The 24,890-nt window shown below is 40.1% G+C and overlaps 1 protein-coding gene across 1 annotated transcript in view; it reads right to left on the bottom strand.

Moving 5' to 3' along the window:
- The window catches only part of LOC131687708 (protein argonaute-2), a 45,016-nt gene that overhangs the window by 15,506 nt on the left and 4,620 nt on the right, over positions 1-24,890 (bottom strand). Inside the window, exons 4-7 of the mRNA XM_058971802.1 lie at positions 23,367-23,477; positions 21,084-21,638; positions 20,924-21,023; positions 10,503-11,669 (exon numbers count right to left, since the gene is read on the bottom strand). Of these exons, the coding sequence (XP_058827785.1) occupies positions 10,503-11,669; positions 20,924-21,023; positions 21,084-21,638; positions 23,367-23,477 (1,933 nt within the window). The remainder of the gene's footprint in view (positions 1-10,502; positions 11,670-20,923; positions 21,024-21,083; positions 21,639-23,366; positions 23,478-24,890) is intronic.

Below are 24,890 nucleotides of genomic sequence, written 5' to 3'. Positions count from 1 at the left end.
GTCCAAGTGCTTGCACTGGAGAGTTGTTTCCGCACCGGCCTCTTACCCTCTGCATCGCCACATCAGTACACCAGCATAGCGAAAAGTCAAGATCACTGCCCAACTATTCTTCGAGAAAAAAAAATCAAAATAGGCCACTAGTCAATCAATGATAAATAAACCTCGTATTGAAAATATTTTTTGTGTTTTCACAAAACTAATTCACGCAAAAAAGATGGCATTATACTCAAATGTTTAGTCGGTGGTTGTGTCTGAGTATGTTTAATATGTTTATGATAACTTGATGATACATTATCTTGTATTAACTTTATTGACTAAAAAAGTCAAGAATTGAACGATGTGCAACGATTTTCGTAAATTCTCTTCGTGTTATCGTAATATTTTAGTCTTGAGCTTACCGTCGGATTTTTTACACAGAGTCACGTGTTTTATAGTCTTCTTAATTATTTCACGGACATGAATTGTGGCAATGTAATGTATTTTTGTTCCTCAGTGCAGTTTCAATTGATTTCAAACATTACACTGAATCTTAGCAAAAGAATAACAAGGTTACAGATCCTAGTAGTTTCCTTGTATCTAATCGCGCCTATGAGACTGGTTGTTAGCTATTGTGCACAATAGCTCACATAGAAATTTCAAAACCAAAGAGCAGAGCGAATAATCCATGAATAATAGTCTGAGTTCCTTATAATTGTTTGCGAAGCAAGAATGGATCCATGAATTATATTCCAAATGTCGTGTAATGATTTTCGAGAAAATATCAAGAATTTGTTAATTTTGTGATCTAATTCACAACCACTAATACCAAATAAAGATCAATATGTGATAAATCATGAATCAGTTAATGTCGTATATTTGGACCATAGACAATGTTCCTAGATTTGTAGATAAAATTATGAGTCAATGATTTTCGAGTTCGCGAATTGTCGGCGTGAGAAAAATGCGTCGGCGGCGCGCCGCCGGTTTACCGTTCGGCGTCGGCGTTTGTTAAAATTTACCGGCGGCGGCGGCGTGGCGCGGCGGCGCACAGGTCTAATTTTTTTCACTTTTCGGATGGAATTTTTTTTCTCTGAAAACCCATTTTTCACTATTTTTAGAATTTACACTGTGTTTCTAGATGTTTCTGTGCACTTTTATTGCATCGGGAATCGACGGCCCGTAATGCGAGGAAAAGATATTTTTTTTTCATTTGCCGAAATTCGATTTTCACAACACACACTCGCGTCAGTCAAAAACATGCCGAAAATGCTTTTATAAGCCACTTAACTATGTATAATCGTTGAATTGCACCCTTACTGACACTTTCGATAACCACGAGGCAGTAAACTGCGCCGAAAATGATAAAATTAACCGACTCGAAGGGAGCTCTACAAGAGTCAACCGCTCGCGACGAAGATACACACTCCGTTTTCCAATATTTCTGAACCACTAAAAAGTATACTTTCAGCGTTCCAGAGTTGGTTGTTTTTTCAAGGAAGCGTGATCCAGCTCAGCTTCAGTTGGTTGGTAGAACGATAGCCCAAGTCATGACCTTTAAATATCTCGGAATTTGGTTCGATTCTAAAGGTACATGGGGAGGCCACATTAGGTATCTGATAAAGAAGTGCCAACAAAGGATAAATTTTCTCCGAACAATAACCGGATCTTGGTGGGGTGCTCATCCAAGTGACGTGATAAGATTGTATCAAACAACGATACTTTCAGTAATGGAATATGGGTGCTTCTGTTTCCGTTCAGCTGCAAACACTCACATTATTAAATTGGAAGGAATACAGTATCGTTGTTTACGGATCGCCTTAGGTTCCATGCAATGAGTCTTGAAGTTCTAGCGGGAGTTCTTCCCTTAAAAGATCGAATCTGGGATCTCTCCTCTCGTTTACTTATACGATGTGAGGTTATGAATCCACTTGTAATTGAAAATTTCGAAAGACTTGTCGAGCTTCAATCCCAAACCAGATTCATGACAGTGTACTTCAATCACATATCACAAGAAATAACGCCTTCTAGTTATGTTCTGACATGTGTTAATATACTAGATTCTCCCGATTCCACTTTATTTTTCGACACGTCCATGCAAGAGGAAATTCGTGGAATCCCGGATTACCAGCGCTCTCTGGAGATCCCTAAAATATTCATAAGTAAATACCAACACATTGACAGCCATAAAATGTTCTACACTGATGGGTCACGAATCAATGAGGCCACTGGCTTCGGTATTTTCAACAATAACACCTCGATCTCTTTCAAGCTTGCAGAACCTGCCACCGTTTATACAGCCGAACTAGCAGCAGTTCACTATAGTCTGGAAATCATTGATACTTTACTTCCGAGCCATTATTTCATCCTCACAGATAGCCTCAGCACAATTAAGGCACTACGCTCATTAAAGCTTGATAATCACGCTCCGTTCTTTTTGAAGAAGATACGAGAATACTTAACTAAATTAACAAATAAATCTTATCAAATTACCTTAGTGTGGATTCCCGCTCATTGCTCCATACCGGGTAATGAGAGAGCGGATAATTTATCCAAAATAGGGGCGCTGGACGGTGACATCTATGAAAGACCTATTGCCTTCAATGAATTTTATAGCGCTTCTCATCAGAGGACGCTTACTAGTTGGCAAACATCATGGGACAATGGAGATCTGGGACGGTGGTTGCACTCAATTATCCCTAAAGTATCAACGAAGGCATGGTTCAAAGGGTTGGATGTAAGTCGAAACTTCATTCGTGTGATGTCTAGACTCATGTCCAACCATTATACGTTGAATGCGCATCTCCGCCGTATTGGGATCGCAGAAGATAATCAATGTACTTGCGGAGAGGGTTACGAAGACATTGAACATGTTGCTTGGTCTTGCACTGAATATCGTGAAGCCAGATCCCAATTAATAGACTCCTTACGAGCCAGAAGAAAACCACCCTATGTACCTGTTCGTGATATCCTCGCTTTACGAGATCTTACATACATGAGCCATATTTATCATTTCCTGAAAACAATAAATATTCAAATAGAATTATCCCCACAATGTTTCCAGTTTTTTTCCCTTGCTGCCCACAAACAATTTAGATTTCTTCGCAGTTAGTTAAGTTAGATAAAACGATATAAATAAAGAAAAAAACAAACAAAGATTACAGAAAAACTATCAATACGTTTACAATGAAATTCAAGAAAATAGAGTATAATTAAAAACATTCAAAATGATGATTATCCTCAGTGTTAGCATTAGAAAGTGATTTTTTTATAACGTGATAGTCTTAAGAACCTTTGTAACATGTTATGTAAAAAAAAAACCCCGGCGTAAAAAAGCTTTTGCAAATGCCGTGTCAAATAAACGTTTTATGAAAAAAAAATCTGGTTACAAAAGAGTTCCCAGCGGATCCAAGGAGAGCATTCGGCGATCCGGTTCATGATGTCCTGTAATATTCTTTCGTTTGCCAATAAGCTGCAAGTTTACTTCCGTCTTTTCCCTAACATTGTTGTCTGTCCTCTTTTCACTTTCCCTGTTACGATCTCTACTACTCTGATATTGAAATCAATTCCTCTTGTGTATATCTTTTGCCTTTCTTATAATTAGCCTAATAGTGTTTCTCCTTGTTTCAATTGTTAATCAAAAAATAGGCCGTGCTAAAAAACTAACAAATGTATATCTAGTCTTTAGTCTGAAAAAATGCACTAACATTTTTGTGCATATCGATTTGAATTCTTTGCTTTCAGATATAGATGTGTCAAAATATATTCCCCTTAGTATTAAGCTTAAGCTTAAATTAAAAAAAAACACTAAATATTAAACCATTTTTTCAAGAAATTTAAATTGTAAGCCAAAAGAAATTTGTATCTAAAAAAATATAAATTATTGTGCTTCAAGAATGTCAGATGCATGCATTTTGTGCGCAAGACAAATATGCGGTTAATTTCTGGTTTTAGTTTGTTCCAAACTTTCGTGTGGGTACATCCCCTCCAGGTTAGTTTCGAGTGGGTAGTAATACCCATACTACCCACGATATCCGCCGGCCCTGTGTGTACGTGATCTACCGAACACTAGAGATGCAGCGAATATTCGGTCGACCGAATATTCGGGTCGAATGCCAGCCGATTTTGAATTAAACCAAATATACGGTACACCGAATAATTAAACATAAGACATTCGATATTCGGCTGAAAGCCGAGTACTACTATTCGGTGCATCCCTACCGGATACACGCTAACATTCCCTTTTGTATTTTTTTGAATATTGTAAATATTTGCAAGCCTCACGGCTCCGTTGGGTCTTTGCATTAAATCGTCTCAAAAAAATTAAAGAAGTACTTCATGTAGACTCAAACACTGTATTGCGACCCAAAACGTAAAAGGGGTGCGCTGAAACTATTGATTTCGACAATATAGCGAATTATGAAATTCATTTTCTTCAGTTGTTCAGACAGAAGTTTACACTCGTCGACAAAGTTATAGAGGAACTAATAAAGTTAAGTTTTTTCTTAAGACATTTACTTTGTAGTTAGTTATAGCTTTAGATATGCAGGGCATTATTTGTGAAGGGCCCCTCGAAAATGGGTTTTCACCAGAGGTTTTTCAGCAATCACTTTTTCACATTATGAAAACAGGACCGTGAACTAAAACATGTGTCATAATTGTGATCAACTTTTCTTCAACTTCAACTTCTTTTATTAGTAGAGATATTAGTTTTTGCACGGTTTTCGCATTATCAAATCATTTTGTCCGTGAACTAGTTCAGAACTTTATAATTATCATTCATAACGAAATGAAGACTCGTAATTTTATTAATAACATTATTAGCGGTCCGTCTGGTTTTCGTGATTGTCAGTTAGTTCGCAAAATCAAAAATCATGATCTTTTCTCGTGAATTATTTTAAAGATTTAGAATATTGCTCATGGTTCATACCTGCCTCTTGAACTAGTTCCTGGTTGATAATATACTGTCGTGATACGCATAACAGTCCCACATGCATAGGAAACCCATAGCAAATGGAACTGTTATGCGGATCACGGCAGTATATTGGTCACGATGAACATTTTTTGAAGTAGAATACTTCTAACGTTTCAATATGGGGCTTCCGTTTTAAAATATCGGCTGTGGCAGTCGTGTCAGATTTTGAACGTTAATAACTTCCATCATACTTAATAGAATGATTTGAGGTTTAAGACAATTTTATCGAAAATATGTTCCGCAATGTATTAACATTTGGAGTATGTATAATATGCATTAATATCGAAAATACCGTATGTTAAAAAATCTATCAAAGCTACGAAAAATGGTGAAAATTTTCAGCTCATCTCGGCCAGAGCCGTCAATATGGTGCACCAACCGAACACTTAAATGATGAAAAGTTTTAAATATAGGTCCGCTACAGATTTGTTTCTATCAACATTCGTATTTGGTTGTTTGGCGCGAACGGATGTCTGTACAATACCGAGAAATATTTATGAGCTGTACACGACTGGTGGATGAAGAAGTTTGTGTCGATACGTGCTACTAGCAGAGGCCATCATTTTCATTTCTGATGGATGTAAGATAGCACACACACAGGGGGCAGCAGGGACAGGAAGGACAGGAGTCTAGTCTAGGGGCTTAACGACACCCCCCCGCCCTACTGCGAGTCGCGGAGTTTTGCTAGGATATGGTGGGGTTTGGATTGGGCTCTACTGAACCTCTAAAAAAACTATGCTATATTTCACCCTAAGGAGGAAAATTTGGTAAAAAACTCTAAAAAAAGCCATAATACCGAAAGCAGCTCCGACGAAGCGAGTCTGTGCCGCTTCTGCTAAGATCCTAAGATTCCAATAATCGAAGATCTTAGCAATAAAAGCACCCTAGCCCAACCGGAGTGCCAACCGGCACATCAGGATCGACGCCAGTAACATCCTGATTATGACATACTGGCCATGGCGAACGACAACGGACAGGACACGGATTTCGAATAGGACAGCGACTTTGGGCTGACAGGCGTGCTGTTCTACTCCCTGAGTAAGGAAGGATGACACCGACATGAAATGGCGATTGGGCTAACAGCATGGCTGTCTCCGTCCCAATAAAACTCTGGCAGGTCTCGGAGTACGTTCGAAACTCGCCATCATTTGGTTGGTGGTGCTAGGTTCGGTTGGAGCATTCCCGATTTACGCCGATCCGGCTCTGAACACTACTCCCCATAAAGGATAGTATCAATCCTTGCATGACTTCCCTGCTGCCTTTTGGCAGTATAGATAATCATGGGATCACGAGCGAAGATAGCGGCCCGTAGTTGTGACCCAATAAAATGGAGAATAAACAAGCAACTAACATAAACGGAGCATGCACGGCGAATTCGTTCGCAGGGGCGGTATAGTGAGGTCACCACCAGCAGCAACTGAACTCACTCAGCAAGAGCAGAAGGTGGAGAAGCAGCAGCAACAGCAGCAGCCGCAACAATAGCCAGGGCAGAGCGGGATGAACTACACCCCACAGAAGCCAAGAGTAGTGGCAGCGAAACACTTGGTGGAGGAGCTCCACAAGTTTGTGGATGCAAGAAACAATGTCCATAAGGACATTAAAGAAATGGTCATCAGAATCCGAAAGGTGCTACTGTCTACCGTAAATGAGTACGACACGGCAACGCGGAGGGCTGATGTAGCCGAGCGAGCATTGGCGTTGGCTAAGGCTACTATCGTCCTAGCCCCTCCGAAGCAGGGTAAGGAGAAGCAGATTGGTGTGGAGAACACGCTAGTTTCCAAAGGGGACAAGATCCTTGCCAGGAGACGGAAGACCAGGCGGGCCCAAAAAGCAGACGCTCGAAGATGCTGTGGCTGTTGCCGAAGAAAAAGACGACACCCAACAGAGAGAAAGCTGGAATACCGTTGTAGGTCGGAAGAAGAAGCACGGGAAACAGCAGAGGAAGAAGGAAGATCAAAAAAGGGAGCAGAAGAAGGAAGGAAAACCTTCGGCCCGTCAGAAGCCGCCAAAAGGAGATGCACTGATCGTCGAAGAGGACCCAGAGCTGAAGGAGTTGGGAGAGAACGTTGTTAGAACGAGGCGCACACAGAAGGGCGAGATGATCTTCGAGCTGAAGAAGGATCCTTCCGTCAAGAGCTCGACCTACCGTGAGCAAGCTGGCAGAGACCGGCAAGATAAAAGTAGGATGGTCGGTGTGTTCGCTGAGAGTCACTCCGCGAGTTTCCAAGCAGATGGAGCGATGCTTCAGATGCTTTGACCTCGGACACCTGGCGAGGAACTGCAAGGGCCAGGACAGGTCTGCATTGTGCAGAAAATGCGGAGAAAAGGGGCACGTTGCTGGAGACTGCAGGAAGCAACCAAGGTGCTTGATCTGCAAACCGGAAGACGGAAACGACCACATGACGGGAGGCTTCAAATGCCCTGCGTACTTAAAGGCAGGCCAACGATGATGGTGATGATGGAGATAACCCAGCTTAATCTTAATCATTGCGACATTGCACAACAACTGTTAAGGCAGTCGACAACAGAAACGGAGTGTACGAACGTGCAAGAGACGCCGGAACATGTAGTCTTCGAATGCCCTAGATTCGAGGAAGTCCGAAGGGGTATGCCTGGTTTGACAGTGAACAATATCGTCGAAGAGATGTGCAACGACGAGCGTATCTGGCACGCTGTGAATAAAGTGGTTACGAGTATACTCTCCGAGCTGCAGAGGAAGTGGCGAAGGGACCAGCAAAGTAGCACCACTGGCTAGAACGCCGCCGGGAAACAACAAATCGGGTTTCGGGAGAAATTCCGCCGCCGGGGAACTCTCCGACGGTGTAGACTAGGTCCATCGCCGGGGACCAGTTGAGTAGTAGGCGATATAGCACTAGGTTAGGGTCGTCGGGGCGCCAGTGAACCGGACGTCAGGCTTCACCGGAATCGCCAGACCGACCGCGACACCCTACTGGGTAGCTCGTGAGTAGGCTAGATCCACCGTCGAGTATTACACCGAGTAGACCGTTTCGAATAGCTAGCAGTGGGTCGTTGGTGCGCCAGTGAACCGGAAGCTACGCTCCACCCGGAATCGCTGGATGGACCTCAGCACCTACTGGCTGGCCCGTTGAGTAGGCTAGCTCCACCGCCGGGGACTAGACCGAGTCGACGAAGCGGGGAGGTAAATGGCTCACAGAAAGGCACATCGGGTCGGGAGCAATCTACCGCCGGGGAATTCACGGTAGGATAGATTCGCTGCCGTGGACTACCCGACAGAATCGTGACGGAAAGGGGAGATAATTGGCTCACGAGACAAACACCGGTACAGAGAGAAATTCCGTTGCCGGGGAACTCTCAGTCGGAGGAGGATAATATCCGAGTTCATCTCGATAAAGCTGGGAGCTCAAGGAAGCGGGTATCGGTGTCGGGGGAAATTCCTCCGTCGGGGAACTATCGGTCGGAGGAGTGTGAGTTCATCGTTGGGAACTATCCAAGTAGATCGTGATAAGGTCGGAGCTGAATGACTCACGGAAACACGGAAATGGCTCAATGAATCAGAACCTCAACCGCTCACGGGGACGAGAGTTAAACGGCGACGTGGATAGATGGAGACAACAAGCAAGAGTAGAGTCGAAAGTTAAATCAAAGCTCATAGGTCGAGCCACTCCATGAACTAAACGAGGCTCTGAGATAGAGCAGAAGAAAGAGGTGCGACGGAAGCACAACGAAGCACCCCCCCCCCCCCCCACGAAGTAATACGATGACGTAGTTCCGTGGGGAAGAAGGGCGTAAAAAGTAAGGAATGTTTTTAGTGGTTAGGCACGTACGTGAGTCGTGAGTCCCACACAGTGCCAAAACACTACACGCCAGGCTTTTGAAGCTTTTTTAACCTCACTAAAACACACACACACACACACACACACACACACACACACACACACACACACACACACACACACACACACACACACACACACACACACACACACACACACACACGAAAAAACAGATTTCAAATCATCTGACTAAAGCTCGTCCCTGATTGGTTCTCGCTAATTTCATGCACCGAACCATGATCAGATTAGAAAGAATTGTCATTTCAGTCGATTTCAGCAAGTCCACTTGTCAGATGTCCGCAGACTGTATGTCAACACCGGGAGAGCACCTGATTATTATCTCTGTGGATTGATTCGTGCAGCTTCATGTTAGAAAGCTGAAACAATTGGAACAAAAATCTCTCACCCGAAACATATTTTTGAACGTGAATATCTGCCATTGCACTGAATGGAAAAATAAGATTATTGCGCTATCTGATTGGAAATACGTACAACAATTTTGTATCTAATTCTGTATGATGTACAATTACTAAAAATAACGGAAATAATTGATTTGATGAAAGTAGTAATTATCTGATCCATGATTGGTCGCTACAATTCGCTCAAGTAGCAAGCGTTGCTAGGACTGCCTCTTTTTCATCGAATGAGCTGCGACACGTATAAAAAGGGAACATAAGAAAAATTCGTTAGTTTGTGTTCTGACGTTGTAAGCGTAGCAGCTGCTGCGCGTTCCATATCATCTCGCATTCTTCGGTGGTAGGCGATATATCTCATGACTTCCGCTAAGCGCTGCTGATAGCATTCCAATGATGCACGTGAGTGACAGTTTCAAGTCACGTAAATAAAAATAAAGTAAAGTAATGCATACACGGAAGATACAATGATAATGGGGAAGTTTGGTGAGAGAACCGCGCTCTCTTGCTCTGTAAATTATATGTGGCGTTAGGTGCGTGTACAGGTAAAATCACCATGGAGCGCGTTTCAGAGTACGCTGTGGAGTATGTATACAATGAAGTTGTAACTTACTGAAAACAAAGTGGTCGTTCATCTTTCTATCGATTAACGATTAGATAAGCGCTGGTTGTTTCGTTGTGTAAAGGAGGTGGTATTGGCTTATTGGATGCTGATATTATGATTTTCTGTTGATGATTTGATACAAGTTACTTCGGAAAGTTTATTTAGAAGTTTATAGAGCGTTTTTACGCTATCAGGGGAAAATTAAAATACTCGGTCCTCGAAGCAAACTGAAAAAAAGTTTCACATATCATCAGTCAAATGACGATTCACAAAACCATGGGGTAAAACGCGCCCTCTAAGGAAATATGATCATAGTTTAGCTACAGAACATTAATTGGGAGAATCTAATAAATATCATTCAACCAACATTTCCTCCTGTAATCACCATCATAACGCTTTGCCAAATGTTCAAAAACATGTAAAATTTGCAATGTTTCAAAATCATTATAAATTACAAGTTTTCATGTTCTAAAGTAGGTAATCTTCTAGAATGTAGTTAGAGGCATAGCAGGTCTTCACAAAATCTGTTTGATCTGTTTGAGGTTTTTTGATTTTCCGGGAAATAGCTGTCCGGGAAATTATACTTTTCGGAAAAAGATTATCCCGGAAATAGTACATTCTGAGATTTCCGGGAAGAGTTCTGGGGAATGTTACTCCGGGAAATGACATACAACTGTAGAAGTTGTATTAGTTTTGCCTATCATGGATAGCACACTTACCTTGAGCCAAATGTTATTGATGGTGCTAAGATCACCTCGTTTTTTGAACAATGTATCTCCCTTGATACACTGCGTCAACAATCCTGTGAATAATTCGGCTTTTTGTTTAACCTTGGCGTACACATCGCCGTTTGGCCCCCCCGCTGCCGGAATGATTACAATAACCAAGTCCATTTGTTGCCGTTTAAGCTCCTGCAAAATATTGTCCAAGTCACGAATGCATGATCTCATATCACGTGGCTCATAAAAATTGGATTTCATCGAAAACGGCTCAAGTTGAACTTGCTGCTTTTCGGCTAGTCTATAAATGGATCGCCCGAAATCCTCGATAGCATCGGGACGCGTTCTAAAGTCCAAATTAAGGATTGTCCATCGAAGTTGACGTCTTACTACATCCGTGCTTGGAGTTACAAAATTGAAATTGTCTGCGCGCCACACACCTCTCATGGGCTTAGCTTGGGCGTTATTGCGGTATAGTAGGTTTGGAGCATCTATCATGCGAGCTTCAACTTGCTCAAAAGTATTACCAACATTAACACCAAATTCTTTAATAGCTGGAGCATTATTATAGCCGATTTGGTTGAATAAATCCATAATTTTTTTCTTCCTAGTGGCGGTGTCGGTGGCTGATCGTCGTATGATCATTTGGGTACACGAATCCGGATGCTTTTTGGTTAAAGCTTGTCCACGCGGAATGGTGCAAAATTCCATTGGTAGTAGTATGTTGCGAACAAGGCTTCCAACGTGCATGACTGGCAGATTTGGGTACTTCAGAGGCATTCCTTGTTGGCGGAAGTACTGTTCAACAGTCAATACAGTGCCGTTATCTTGTTTGAAAGACTCCTTACTGGCTGGGCCCTTTAGTTTGTTGAATTTGTAAATTTTGTTGGCCGCGCTTGGCCCTGTGTAACTGATTTCCATTCCTTTTAGATAAGTTGTTAATTCTCTCGCCAACCAATCGGGAACATCGTTCGGAACAGAAGATCGGTTCAAATCGGCCAGAATTTTCAACACCGGTCCCCCGGATGGGAATGCCTTATGCGACACGTCTATGTTTAGAAAGGGTTTGGCTCCCAACAATGCCGATTGAAACAGCCCGTACCACAACTCATGGTTTGCGCCGATGTCTTCGGGCTGGCTAGGTACGGCGTAGATGGATTTTTTAAACTGAAAAGAGATGCTCGATTAATCCGACGAATATTTGTATTTTTGGGTATAGGTAAGGTTATTTATTGGTAAACATTCCAGGATAGAGAATCTTTTGATCAAATCGGTATTCATTCATACATTCACAAATGAAGGTGCTCAGTGCAAGAACGGCCCAACTGCAAAAAACTTGTTCAGAGATATAACGGAAAATGAAAATAACAGAATTTATTTTTACGTTTTATTTGCGACCATTAATTTTTCTCTACATTTTCTTTTCATATGTCTAAATGGTAAAATGCCAGGATAGCTTTGAACATAAATTCAATGTGTTTAGTTTCGTTTATGAAAAAATAAAATTACATGGTCCGGTCTAGCGTAAACAAAAGAAACGAAATTCCCAAAACATGAACTTAAGTCACTAATTATTATCGAGGGACTTATCAACATCGTTAGCTTCCGCTGTAGTAGATGTCCTTAATTTTTTGTAGAAACAGTGCATAACGTATACGGTACGTATGGTAGAAGCTGCATTGTATGTTTTGTGATCTTATGTGAACGCCAAGTTTTCTCTCTATCTACATTAATCGAACTAAATTAAATTAAACTAAACATTTTCGCTGGACTTTTAACGATTGGCTGAAATTAAGTTGTAATTGAAAATCTGGAATAAAGTTGGACTTGAAAATCTATTGGAGCATGAACGATTTTTTTTTAGCGGGCTGGTAGGACTGCAGCTTATAGCTTAAGGGATCTCGGTCTGTCCCGCGAGACAAAATTTGCAAAATCGGACGAATTAGCAACTGTCTGCCAAGTAAATACCGGTCCTCGGTATCAAGCTCCTAACAACGCGTGTTAAATCGTCAGTGATGCAATAAAATATTCGCATTGATTCCGCTTCTGTCTTGATCCTGATCTCCAGGGATGCCAAAGGTATTAGTAAACTACATTTTTTTCGGTATATTTACATTTGCACAAGCCGTACAGCCCGCTACAGCGACACATCACTACAGTTCTTGCCAGAACGGTAGCCAAACCGAGTACATTTTCCCGTAGAGCAGTAGAATACATTTTTGTTTTTCTGCTGTACTCCGACTGCTCGGTGAGAGTGTGGCGTAGTAATGTTTGTTCTCTCGCTTTGTACATTTTTCTCTGCGTAGTCAAAGAGAGAGGCCCGCACACGAAAGCGTTGATGCCGGTCGTGGCGTAAACGAACAGCATTCATTTACGTCGTTTTTGATTGAAAATATTGATTAGATTAAGAATATTAAAAAGTGTAAAATAAGGAAAGAGAAGCTGTACCGCTCGCGTCTGGTGGCTGTACTGGGGGCAGTATTTTTTGTCATGTTACTGCTTTGCTTACTTACTGCCGCACAGCGCTGGGCGTCCTGCAATAGCGAAAGACAGCAGCGTCGAAAGAGAAATGAGAATGTAGGCAGAAAAATTACAGCCGCAGAAAAGGTAGGCATTTTGCATCCTTGCTGATCTCCTCTTGGGTCCCTTAGGCCTGAAGCGGATCAATCGACTATTGCTAATTCAGAGAGCACTGATAACCGTCCACGAATGTTAATTTCCCTGTAACTATGAATTCTGCCAGTTATTTTCCTGTTCTAGTGTATATTAATGAGTGTTTTGTTTCATATTCAAAAATAATTTAAGATTTTAATTGTTACAACTAAGTTACAGAGAACAGACATTCAGTTTCAAACAAACAAGTTTAAAATACTTGTTTTGTAATTTTAACAAATATTTGCTAGACCATTACGACCACCATAATATATCCCATAATAGTAACGATCACTTGAATATCAATTCAGTAACACTCACGCACTAAACGGAATGACGAGCGAACCACCTTTGGTGGTAACCTCTCAATTACCTTTGGATGTGCCTTTTACTCAACTTTAACGCTTGAGATGGAAGTCTGTTCTCTGTGTTGAACATGATGATGCTTCTCAGTTTTGCACGACCCAGGGGGAACTTGGCCTTGATCCCACTGCTCTGCCGTCGATGTTACGTGATATTCGTTATGGAATATTGTTTGTTTGGGTTCCATTCATAAACAATGTCTCGCTGAAAAAATTCGAGGAATTGCTGTTGGTTTTATTTAACCCAGTTCCACTAGTGCGTCTCAAACAAGGGGTGAGTCGCTTAGCACAAATCGAATTGTGCTCACAAACAAACAGCGTGGTAGCTTGTGCCGCAATGTGCCACGGTGTGCCATGGTGTTCAGTAAAACAAAAGCAATGGTTGCTATGATTATTCAACTACACAGGGTGGCCAGCGAACCGGGAAAAACGGGAAAAGCGGGAAAACGGCGGGAATTTCAACCCACCGGGAAAAAAACGGGAAAAGCGGGATAATCATAAAAACACCGGGAAATTTTAGAAAGTGAGGATCTGAGTTTTTTTTCGGTGTATTCTACCATTCAACTCTTTGTATTCTAAAATGCAACAAAATACAATAAATTGTATTTGGTCTTATTTGTTCTATATTCGCCTAATATATAGCACCAATTTTTTTTCTGGGCCCATCACCATCACTTATAAAACCTTCTTTGCTAGTATTATACTCTGAACTCGCGACTATGCCATTTTAAAATCATATGCAAGCTCAACAGGATGAACTAATACTATTCACAGGGTAAAATTATATCAAGAATAGTGAGAAAACAGATTTTTGCAATGTTATTCACAACACTTTTGTTAGATTCATCTTACGAATACTAGAGTGCCGTCATTTCACCGGTTGTATAGTATATTATATCACATTATTTTGCAACCAATATCAAACAACTGACGTAATGCCCTCGCTTCAAGACTTAGAGCAAGTTTTGAATAAAACCCATAATGATTGAGAATAATTATGCTCATAAACGACAATGCGGCTAGACGGGTTCCAGTAGATGCTGATGAGCGGTAGGCTAATGAAACTTTGTTCTAGGCTACCCGCCGTAACTTGCCGTTTACTGTAAAAGTAGTGTGGGATGTAAAAGTAGTGTGGGATCTACGAAAAAAGTTTCGTGTGATCAATGCAGGTAACTGACGTCCCTATCTCTACATACAGAGTTTGACAATATGCAACATCGATTTTCCACCGATCGATGGGGGTCAGTTTGACAATGTCAAAATCGGTTGAAATGTCATTAAGAAACAGCTGTTGCAGTAAACAATGGAAAACAATGCACACTTTCTTCGATTTGATGCAAACAAAAGTGTTCCTCGTTCGTATTTAGAATACATTTCGTTACAACCAATGCTCTTATGTTGACTACGATAGTATGACGTCATGTCATCCTCTTGGATCAATGTCACCCCAATGATCAAAGTCACCCCGGTTTACGGTACCAAGAGAACTTCTCTCCATACATTAGCACATACTCTCGCGATATCCGTGTGTCTCTATAGAGAATGCCTCTTTTTAGCTAAAATGAGTGCCAAGGCGAGTTGCAACGTTGCTCGTTCAATTGATGGTTTTCAATCCAAGTCATGGCAACCATATGTATTCGTACGCTGGTTGATACAACGATGAGAGCCAAGAGAGCACTTTCTCCGCTTCGCATTTATTTTCTCCTCTGCAACTCTTACCGTTAATGTCGTTACCATCTTTCCAGGGTGGTCAGATGGTATTTTGTAGTACCATTTTGTAATCTAATAACAAATTACTTGGAATTACAAACTTTGATTCGTTCCCTAAATGAAACTCTTGAGGTTTTAGACTAAACTTAACAGATATTAATGGATGTTTTCCAAATTCCCAAAAATAGTTATATTTTGGTGGAATTTACCCTCGTCATCTGCGAATCGGTATAACAACGGATAAATCGGTAGTTCTGGTAACTCTCATTATTGTCGGCGTATTTACGTTAGCGGCGGCCAAACTAGTGTGGGTAGTCGTGAATCGTTTGTATGCATTCTTCCTTTATACCGAATATACCGATGCAGAAGCTAGAGATCCAATATTTCATTGATGTGTGAAACGCCATTCAAAAATCATTCATATTGGTTCGCATTAAAAATGACGAAGTTTGCGTTACGTTACAAAGAACAGTTTTCGTGGTGCGCCCCGGATCCTAAAGATTCTGGATCTGCTCGTTGTATTTTATGTAACAAGTCGTTTAAAATTGATACTATGGGAAAAGTTGCGTTTACGAGCCACGAAAAAGGAAAATTGCATCAGCAATTAAAGAAAGCGAAGCACAGGACATTAGCGGTTCCCGAATTCGTGGAACATTTTGAAAAAGCTGGTAAGTAGGTCATATTATTTTATTATTGTTTTACTATTCCTGTTTTGTTTTAGGACCATCAACACAGGTCAGTACAATGGCGAATGAAAAACCAACAGATACTCAACAGGATTCAAATATCCAGTTATTTGCTACCGAAAGCCATGAGAAGAGCAAGATAAAAAAATTCTTACTGAATGACAATGTTGCAAAGGCTGAAGTGTTGTGGATATTGCAAACAGTGATCACCCATCGGTCTTTGCGTTGTGCCGGTTCGGATGTGTTGTTATTTAAAGATATGTTCCCGGATAGCGAGATAGCTGCTAAAGTGGAACTGGGCCGCACAAAAATCGGCTATATGATTTCATACGGGTTGGCTCCATATTATACACGGCAGTTGTTCGATGCTTTGAGTGGTTGTACTGAGCTTGTTATAGGGTTTGATGAAACACTGAACAAAGTGTCTCAACGGCAACAAATGGACGTCTGCGTCAAATATTTCGATGAAAGCAAAAAGGAAGTGCGATCATCATACATAGGCTCTGCCTTTTTATCGTCTACACGTGCTGTTGATTTATTAGATGGGCTGAAAAGTTGTCTCAAACCAAACCCTTCTTTATTAAGTCGTGTTATTCAAGTGTCAATGGATGGACCAAATGTAAATTTGAAGCTGGTCAAAGATCTTGCAAAAGAATTGCGTGAACAACGAGGAGACACATATGAATTATTGAATATAGGAAGTTGTGGCTTACACGTTGTCCACAATTCGTTTAAATACGGAATGAAGGAAACAAACTGGCACATTGATGATTTCTTGCAATCGTTGTACTATTTGTTTCGCGATGTTCCCCTGCGCTTAGCAGAGTATTCAGCGGTGACTGGGTCGTCTTTATTTCCGTTGAAATTTTGTTCAGTTAGGTGGGTTGAAAACCACCGTGTAGCTGAAAGAGCTAATGAAATGCTACCTAAATTGAAAATGTATGTCAACGCTATCAACAAACAGACTGAAAAGAAATGGAAGGAAAGTCATCCGGATTACAAAAGGAGTTTTCCAGGGCTCGTCGGTACGAAAAACTTCAAGATCGTTGCTGAGGCTGTCGGTGACAAACTGTTCAAAGCCAAGTTGTCTTTCTTCATGTCTTCAGCCGCATCGGTCGAACCGTTTCTAAAAAAATTTCAAGATGAGGAACCTATGTCGCCTTTTTTGTATGATGATCTCACTGGAATAGTTTTGCTGGTAATGGAAAAAGTCGTCAAACCAGAAATTCTTAAAACTAAACCAAAATCACTAGCTAATTTACAGCTAGTGGAAGATAATTTGCTTGCTGTCTCGAATGTTGATATCGGGTTTACCGCAAAGGTGGTGCTCAACGAATTGAAGGTCGACCAATCAGAAAAGCATGTTTTACTATTCCGATCCAGTTGTAAAGCATATTTCGTCGGGTTTCTTAAGAAGATGTTCGAACGTTCTCCTTTAGCTTACCACTTTAGCTTCACTCGATTCATTTCGTGCCTGAATCCGGAATTACTTGTTCAGTATTCCGATATTGCAAAGAAAAGGCTTGAATTTTGTTTGCAAACGGTAGTAGAGAAAGGACATATGACTGGAACATCGGCCGATAGAGTTAAAGATGAGTATGCGCACCTAATTTCATTACCGTCGTTCAAGCACAGTTTGTCAACGTACCAAAGGACCAAACAACGTGTGGACTATTTCTGGATGACAGCTATATCTGATTCAGGGAAATCATTAGAGTTGTTGAGCTGCTTCGTAAAGAAAATATTGATACTTTCCCATGGTAATGCTTCATCGGAACGTGGTTTCTCAATAAATAAAGATTGCCTAGTGGTTAACCAGCTCGAGGAAAGCTTAGTAGCCCAGCGTATTGTATATGATGCGGTGCATAATGCCGGTGGACTAACAAAGGTTTACATCTGCAAAAGTTTGTTGCAATATTCCAGAAGCGCGTATTCCAAGTATAAGGAAGCATTAGACGCCAGGAAAAAAAGGACAACGAAAAATTAAAGCAAGCTGAGCAGAAACGTGTGGCGTCCAGATCAATCAGTGAACTGGAGGTGAAAAAAGCTAAAATTCTGGCAGACGCTCAAAAGGAAGTCAATATTCTTGATGAAAAAATGAAACTAATCAAAAACTAAATATCTGATATTTTTATGTGTGTCACGTAAAATAAAGACATGATAGCAATAATTTATGTTTTATTCTGTCGATTTCCTAGACCGGGAAAAACATTTAAATATTGTCGGGAAAACCGGGAAAAAAGCGGGAAATCGAAAATCTATTTTCACTGGCCACTACACTTTGTTGACAGTTTTTGAGTTTCCAAAAGTGTGTCTCGTTGTGCCACACATTGTTGTAACGAGTGAAATGATCGTGCATTACTGTGAATCGTAATCTTATATCGTGTTATCGTAGGAGATACAGTGTGTATGGCACATTTTTCTGAGCGACTCACCCCTTGGTCTCAAATTTTTAGTTTTTCTCGATAATTCAAGGCTTATCGCCAACTGTCAATACACGACATCATTTATGAACGGCCCTTGGTAATATTTTTAGAGCAGACAATCCAATGAAAAATAGGATTGACAGAATTTTTGTGCGTTTTTAGCAACTTGTGTCACATCTTTATGTTTGTTATACATACTAAGAATACCAAATCATGTGATGTGATGGCCGGAAGATTAGAGAAGCAAACCTCCCCTCCCCTTCCCCCATCTTGAATATGACGGCATTCAGAAACTTCCAAAGCCAAATTAAAATCAGAACTTTCCGAAGAATCAATGTTATCAGATGGCACATACTCTGATTCCGATTGGGACTATCCATATACCACGTGGACAATTTAGAGGTGTAGAGAGGTTAAGAGAAAGTCCGCGCTTGTCCACGGAGAAGGGGAAAAAGGGATGTGAAATGCCCACTGGGACTTTGCATTATATTTTTGTCTTATATAAGAAAGTGAAACAAATTTGCATTTGAATTTTTCGTAATTTTGAAATAACCAAAGTGATTATAATAGCAAAGTGTGTGAATGTGCAGGCATTTATTTAAATTGAAAAGATCTGAACATTTAAATATTTTTAGATTTGAAAGGTTGTTGAAATTACGAGCCAACTCAATAATCTGTCAATCTATCTATATCAACTTTGTGTTATTATGATGACTCTTTGAAACGTAAATCCAATAGATTACAATGTCGTTCAGAAATGAGACATTTCCATAGAAATTTCTCAAAGAGATGCTATGGTATTCTGTGGTTAAAGTTAACACATTGAATAATTTTTTTTCTGGAATTGAACATCCATTACTATTTATGAAGCCACCCAAATAAAATTTTTGAAAATCAACGTGGACATCGTGGGAAGAAGGTAGGGAGGGGTACATGAATTGACCTCGCTTGTCCACGGTGGGGAAGGAGGGAGTCAAAAATGAAGATTTTATTGTTCATGTGGTATATGAACGGGCTCGTACTGAAAATCCTTCGAACGGAGACTGGGACGAATCCGACATTAATTCAATATAAAAAAGCAGGTATCGAATAGTGAACGTTATAACTATTAAGTTTGACATGATGTACCATCAAATCGTTTTAAATATTCTATGTGTAAAAACCTATATGTAATAACATGTATACTCCTGTACAAACGTCGTAAAAAATTACCCTATGTAAGATTACTTATCCCTCACAAGGACTAAAAGGAAAAACGGCCCAATTCGATTTGGGCCGCTCTTCCTTTTAAAGAATTGAAGAATTTTTCAAATGCTAAACAATATTTTATTCAAATAAATACCTCCAAATTGAGTTTTTTTGGTCAGAAGTCGGTGTGATTGCACACATTACATAATAACATACAATAATTTGTGATTAACCCACTTTTGATACTTTTGACTTGGGCCGTTCTTGCACTAAGCCCTTCAAATATACGTTTATAAGCAGTAAACAGATATGCTAAGGGCATCTCCATTGCTAGATCTAAATTCCAGCTCTATTTTATACCAGATCTACAAAATATAGAGACCAGTTTTTTCCTTTAAAACGGTGTATCTCAGGATGCGCTCAAATTATATTGAGTTTATGAGCGTGTTTTATGTGAAAATGTCTGAAGAATACGATGGCATTAGAATTTTCTAAATTGAAATATCTGTATTGAGAAAAAAATTAGCTTTGATTATTTAATTGAAAAAATCGCCTAGCTCTCAGGTTGCTTCTAATTATGTAGCATGGAAAAATGTAGATAAAAAAAATCCCGATTTTATCAACTTCCCCGTTTTATCAACCAACATTTTTCGATTGGTTGACAAAAACGGGTCATTACTGTATGAATAAAAACACTTTAAGGTGAAGCGATGCCAAAATCACAACAAAGGTTCGGTTATGTTCGGGTTACGTTCAGCATCTGTGTGCGGCTAGAAAGTACTATACCGATATGAGATGGCACGCACACAAGCGTATCGTTCAGCAATCAGCTGACTGTTTTTTGCACCACGTGTTTCATTTGTTTTGAAAAATAAAAAGGTACAAATTTCCCAAACGAATCAAAATTCCGTGAAGAGAACCTATTCATCAGCTTGTGCTAACATGCCTGCATACAGTGATACAATTTCTAAGCAATCTGAGATAAGACACTCAAGTTACAAAAGATTTTGTCTTGCGCGCCAATGCAATGTTTTGATTTTGACGATGAAATAAAAAGAAGAAGCAGAAATGACGGTAGCCATTTTAGCTGCCACCTTGTGGCTCTATTCAGCATGTCCTTAACCTTGATTCTAATTTTTTTTTAAACGAAAAAGACAGATGAAGCTTACAGGTCTACAGTAAATCACAACTGATCGTTGTTTAAACATAGAGAAAGTGATTGCAAACTATGACAACACAAACGTTACCCACTCATTTGTTATCATTTCTTAAGCAAGATAATGGGAAACTCTAGATCTGACTTGGCAAGCCCTGCACTTCTATTTTTGTGTGCGGAAGGGAGATGCAGAATATATCGCTATGTTCTTCTTCTGCAAAATATATAGAAATAAACCTACCTTCACAAATCGGTTATTATTCTCATATGCTGTACGAAGAACTACGTCCAAGCATTGGATGGCCGCCATTGGTTTAGCGAGACTACCATTGTTCATATAACTAAAACAAAATCAAAGTTTGTTATTGATCTTTTCAGTTGCTCGCTTCAAGAAATTTTACTTTTTCAGGCAGGTCATGTCCACTACGGCTGCTTCCTTCATGGTGACGGTAAACTTGCGCTCCCGGCCATCTTCCAGTACCTTCACTTCCTGCTCGTAGTGATCAGCTTTAAGCCGTTTGGCCGAGTATGCATTCTTGTGGCCGTCGAAACCGAAATTATATCCTTTAAACAATTGTGATGCGAATGCAGCGAACGCAGCTCTTTGCCATTTGCGCGATGCCGGCGGTTTTATATCCACATCGTAGTGGTATGCCGAACCGATTAGACGATCAATCAACAACTGGACATAGTTGACTTCGACTGAGAATTTTTTGCCACGAGTTCCGTATGCATTGGGACGAATAAGAACCTGTAGCAGATTTGAAGATTGTATCTTTTGTTTGTCTATTTTCATAGAGCTGAAATCCTCAGCAACTTGTTGCAATGCAGCAGCATGGGAGGGCGATGACCCATGAGAAGACGGTGTGGATGCATGTGATGGCTGCTTTGCAGGTTCCTGAGAGGGCGTTTGTACCGGCTGTGGTTGTTGCTGTTGTTTAAGCAGTTGTCTTTGTCTGGAAAGAAAAAGAAACAATTATCAGAATTTACGATTTCTAGTTGATATGCAGACGTTTCGTATTTTTGCATGAATTTCATAATATTAAAATTAAGTTTGTTTTTTGTGTGTTTCGAATTCATCTCATCAGTAACTAGCGCCATCTGGGTGTCTAGTTAGACGATGCATTTAAACTAGTACCCAAATAAGCACTAGTTAGACACAAAAAATTCCAAACAGTTCACACGACTTATGGGAGCATCAAAAGCAACTGACTTGTCCCGAATGATTTCACGGGAAGCAAATTCAGAAGCTTCGGTTTGCTGACGAGAAAGCGAAAACGAATTCTTGTCTTATGCTTAGGGAGCCAAACGCCTGGCATTATGCAATAATAATTCCCAAAAAGGAAAATTGGATTGAACCAATATGCGCATTAGGGGTACAAAACCTAACTTAAATTTAAGTTTGTTTTTTAGGTTTTGCGCCCCTAATGCGCAAATTGGTTCCAAGCGTTCACATATAATGTGTGCACTGTTTGGAAATTTTTGTGTCTAACTAGTGCTAATTTGGGTACTAAATTAGAAACATCGTCTAACTAGACACCCAAATGGTGTTAGTTACTGAAGAGATGAATTCGACACACATACAAACTAAATTTTAAGTTAGGTTTAGTGCTCTTAATGCGCAAATTGGCTCAATCCAATTTTCCCTTTAAGGAACTATTATTGCATAATTCATAATATTTCCCAGGAGAAAAAATGGCTATATCTATTCTACACTGAATCAAACCTACTCAACCATTAAATGCATAGATTTAATTTTTTCAATGCATAGATTTAATTTTTTCAAGTTAATCAAAACAAATGTATCAAAAATTAAACTCAAAAGAACAACTCATGATGAAAAGAAGGAAAACTCTTTTATAAAATCTATTCGAATGATCACAAGTTTGAGAGCAAGAGCTATTTTGCACACAGATACAAAGAACTGCTCATGTTTGAAAGAAGGAATCAATCCCTATGTTCGAGTAAACCGGGTATACGAATGGATTACACCGACCGCAGCCGTTTTTTGTCATAGGTAATACGCAAAGTTTGGGCTTCGCCACATAACTTTGCTTACTAATTAATATGTTATGAGCCACCAACTACCGCAACGCACAACACTGCTTCATTCTCTTGGATACTAAGAAGAGGGGTTGCCGCTTCCGATCATTTTTGACAAATGGCTCTCAAAACCACACCTGTACTAAATTCTGAAACTTGTCCTACATGTATTTATATTACTAGAAGAAATGTAAAAAAGTCTTGTCTAATGCCGCTAGCAGTGCACTCTTCAGGGGGAGCAAAATGGCTAACAATCTGAATAAGATTTTCCCATCTTATCCATCTTATCAAAAATTTATGGAAAATTGTTATATCTGGGGAATGAACTTCTGAGATAATGCGTTTCTGGAAAAGAGTATATTCTGAAATAGTTTTCTAGGAATTTGTGCTTTCGAGGGAATGATCTTCTGGCGAACAGCTCTTCCCGGGGAAACAACTTTGGTGTTTTAGTTTCGGAGGAATAATTTTCGGGGAAAAGTCGTAGACCAGCCAGATAATAGATAAGCAATTCCTGTCAAGAACTTTTTATACAACCATTCAAACAAAATAAACTTTCGTTACGCCCCGTGGTCCGTGGTTAACGAAACCCCGCATTGGTAGGTTGACATCAAACATAGCGATTTTATAAACAATCAACTTACTTGTAAGTCAACTTGACTTCGCCTTCCTGCTTCTTACCACCAGATGGCTCCATAGACGATGATTGCTCTTGGGGTGTTTGCTGCTGCTTTTGTTGCGATTGTTGTTGCTGCCTGAAAAATTAAAAATTAATTATGCGTCATGTATTATTTGATCACGCGTACGTTCTTTTGACAAATTTCACGCCAACTCGAACAAATGTTGGCAGCACCCTCTCAGATTTCAATGAAACTTTCTGTACATGAGAACTTTGTCACAAAAAACCACTTTGCATACTTTCTTTTTCCAAAAATGATCTGGACTGTCTTTTGAAAAGGGTCAAACTTTTTTTGCCATTTTTTTTAAATTACTAAAAATGACAAATCTTACAAAAAAATGTTGTAGGAGTGATTTTCACAAAATTAGTCAATTTTTTCTAATAAAATTATTGAAAAAATTCTTTATAGACTCCTACACTGAAAACAATCGATTTTAAAAATATAAAGTCGGTTTAGAAAAAAAAACCATCTTTGATTTGGATGAAATTTTGTTCCAAGATAGGTAATTATGTTCCCTACCTACCGTCAAAAATTCAAGTTGGGCACTTTCAAGGAAAAAAAGTTATTTGGAAAAAAACTTTTCCTTGTCCAAACTGATTATCGAAAACTATACCAATGAAAATCATAATTTTTATTTGTAGTAGGCTGTAGCCCGTTACCCATTTCTTAAAGCTAATTTACTGAATAGGGAATAATTATAAATTACAGCTACGAATCACAGCACTAAAGTAGTTGTCCTCTGTAATAAAGGCTTAATCTACGGCCCATCACACTCGGAGTAGTGTAGATCACATCTGCCAGACGGTTGAACTCGGTCATGAACCTAGTGCATGGTTCGTGCTGCGTGTAGTTTCGCGATCGGTTAGGTGGCTCGAAGATCCGACGACGTCGTAGTACCGTAGGACTATCGTTGAAGGTTAGATTATCACGCAGACGATGACTTTTGGTGCGTCCAGCCAATACATTTGAGAAAAAGGTTACATCCGCTATCGTATGTCTAGAATGAACAGTGTTCAGATCGACTAGTCCGCACAGTTGCTCATCTCAGAATCCAATTTTCCAACTGCTAGTTGCCTGATACATGCCAAAAGTATCAGTAACGAATTAATTATAGTATCTCGGACTAGACTGGAACAAGGCTGAAGGGATTCTTTTAACGGAAATGTGGTACTAGAACACTTAGCGCACAACCAGACAACGTGTATAATATCGCGATAACTACCACCACAAGCGCAGATACCGCTCTCCATGACCCTAATACGCCGGAGATAGGCATTCTACGTATAATGATTGTACATGACCCAAGATATCTAGCCGAATGAAGTCATGACCCTCAGCCATTCTCTTGGACCAAGGTTTGTTGGTACCTCTGAGAAGAAATATTTAAAAACTTGTTGAAGCTACGCGATCTTTCTTATAACGTAGGCCCTAGCCACCAGACGAAACAGTATTTCTCTGATGATCCGTCCGTTAATCCGTCGACGGACC

The sequence above is a fragment of the Topomyia yanbarensis genome, chromosome 3 (genome assembly GCF_030247195.1).
Source record: "Topomyia yanbarensis strain Yona2022 chromosome 3, ASM3024719v1, whole genome shotgun sequence".
Lineage (NCBI taxonomy): Eukaryota > Metazoa > Arthropoda > Insecta > Diptera > Culicidae > Topomyia > Topomyia yanbarensis.
The sequence above is the reverse complement of the archived record's forward strand: the minus strand, read 5'-3'. Positions and strand labels throughout refer to the sequence as shown.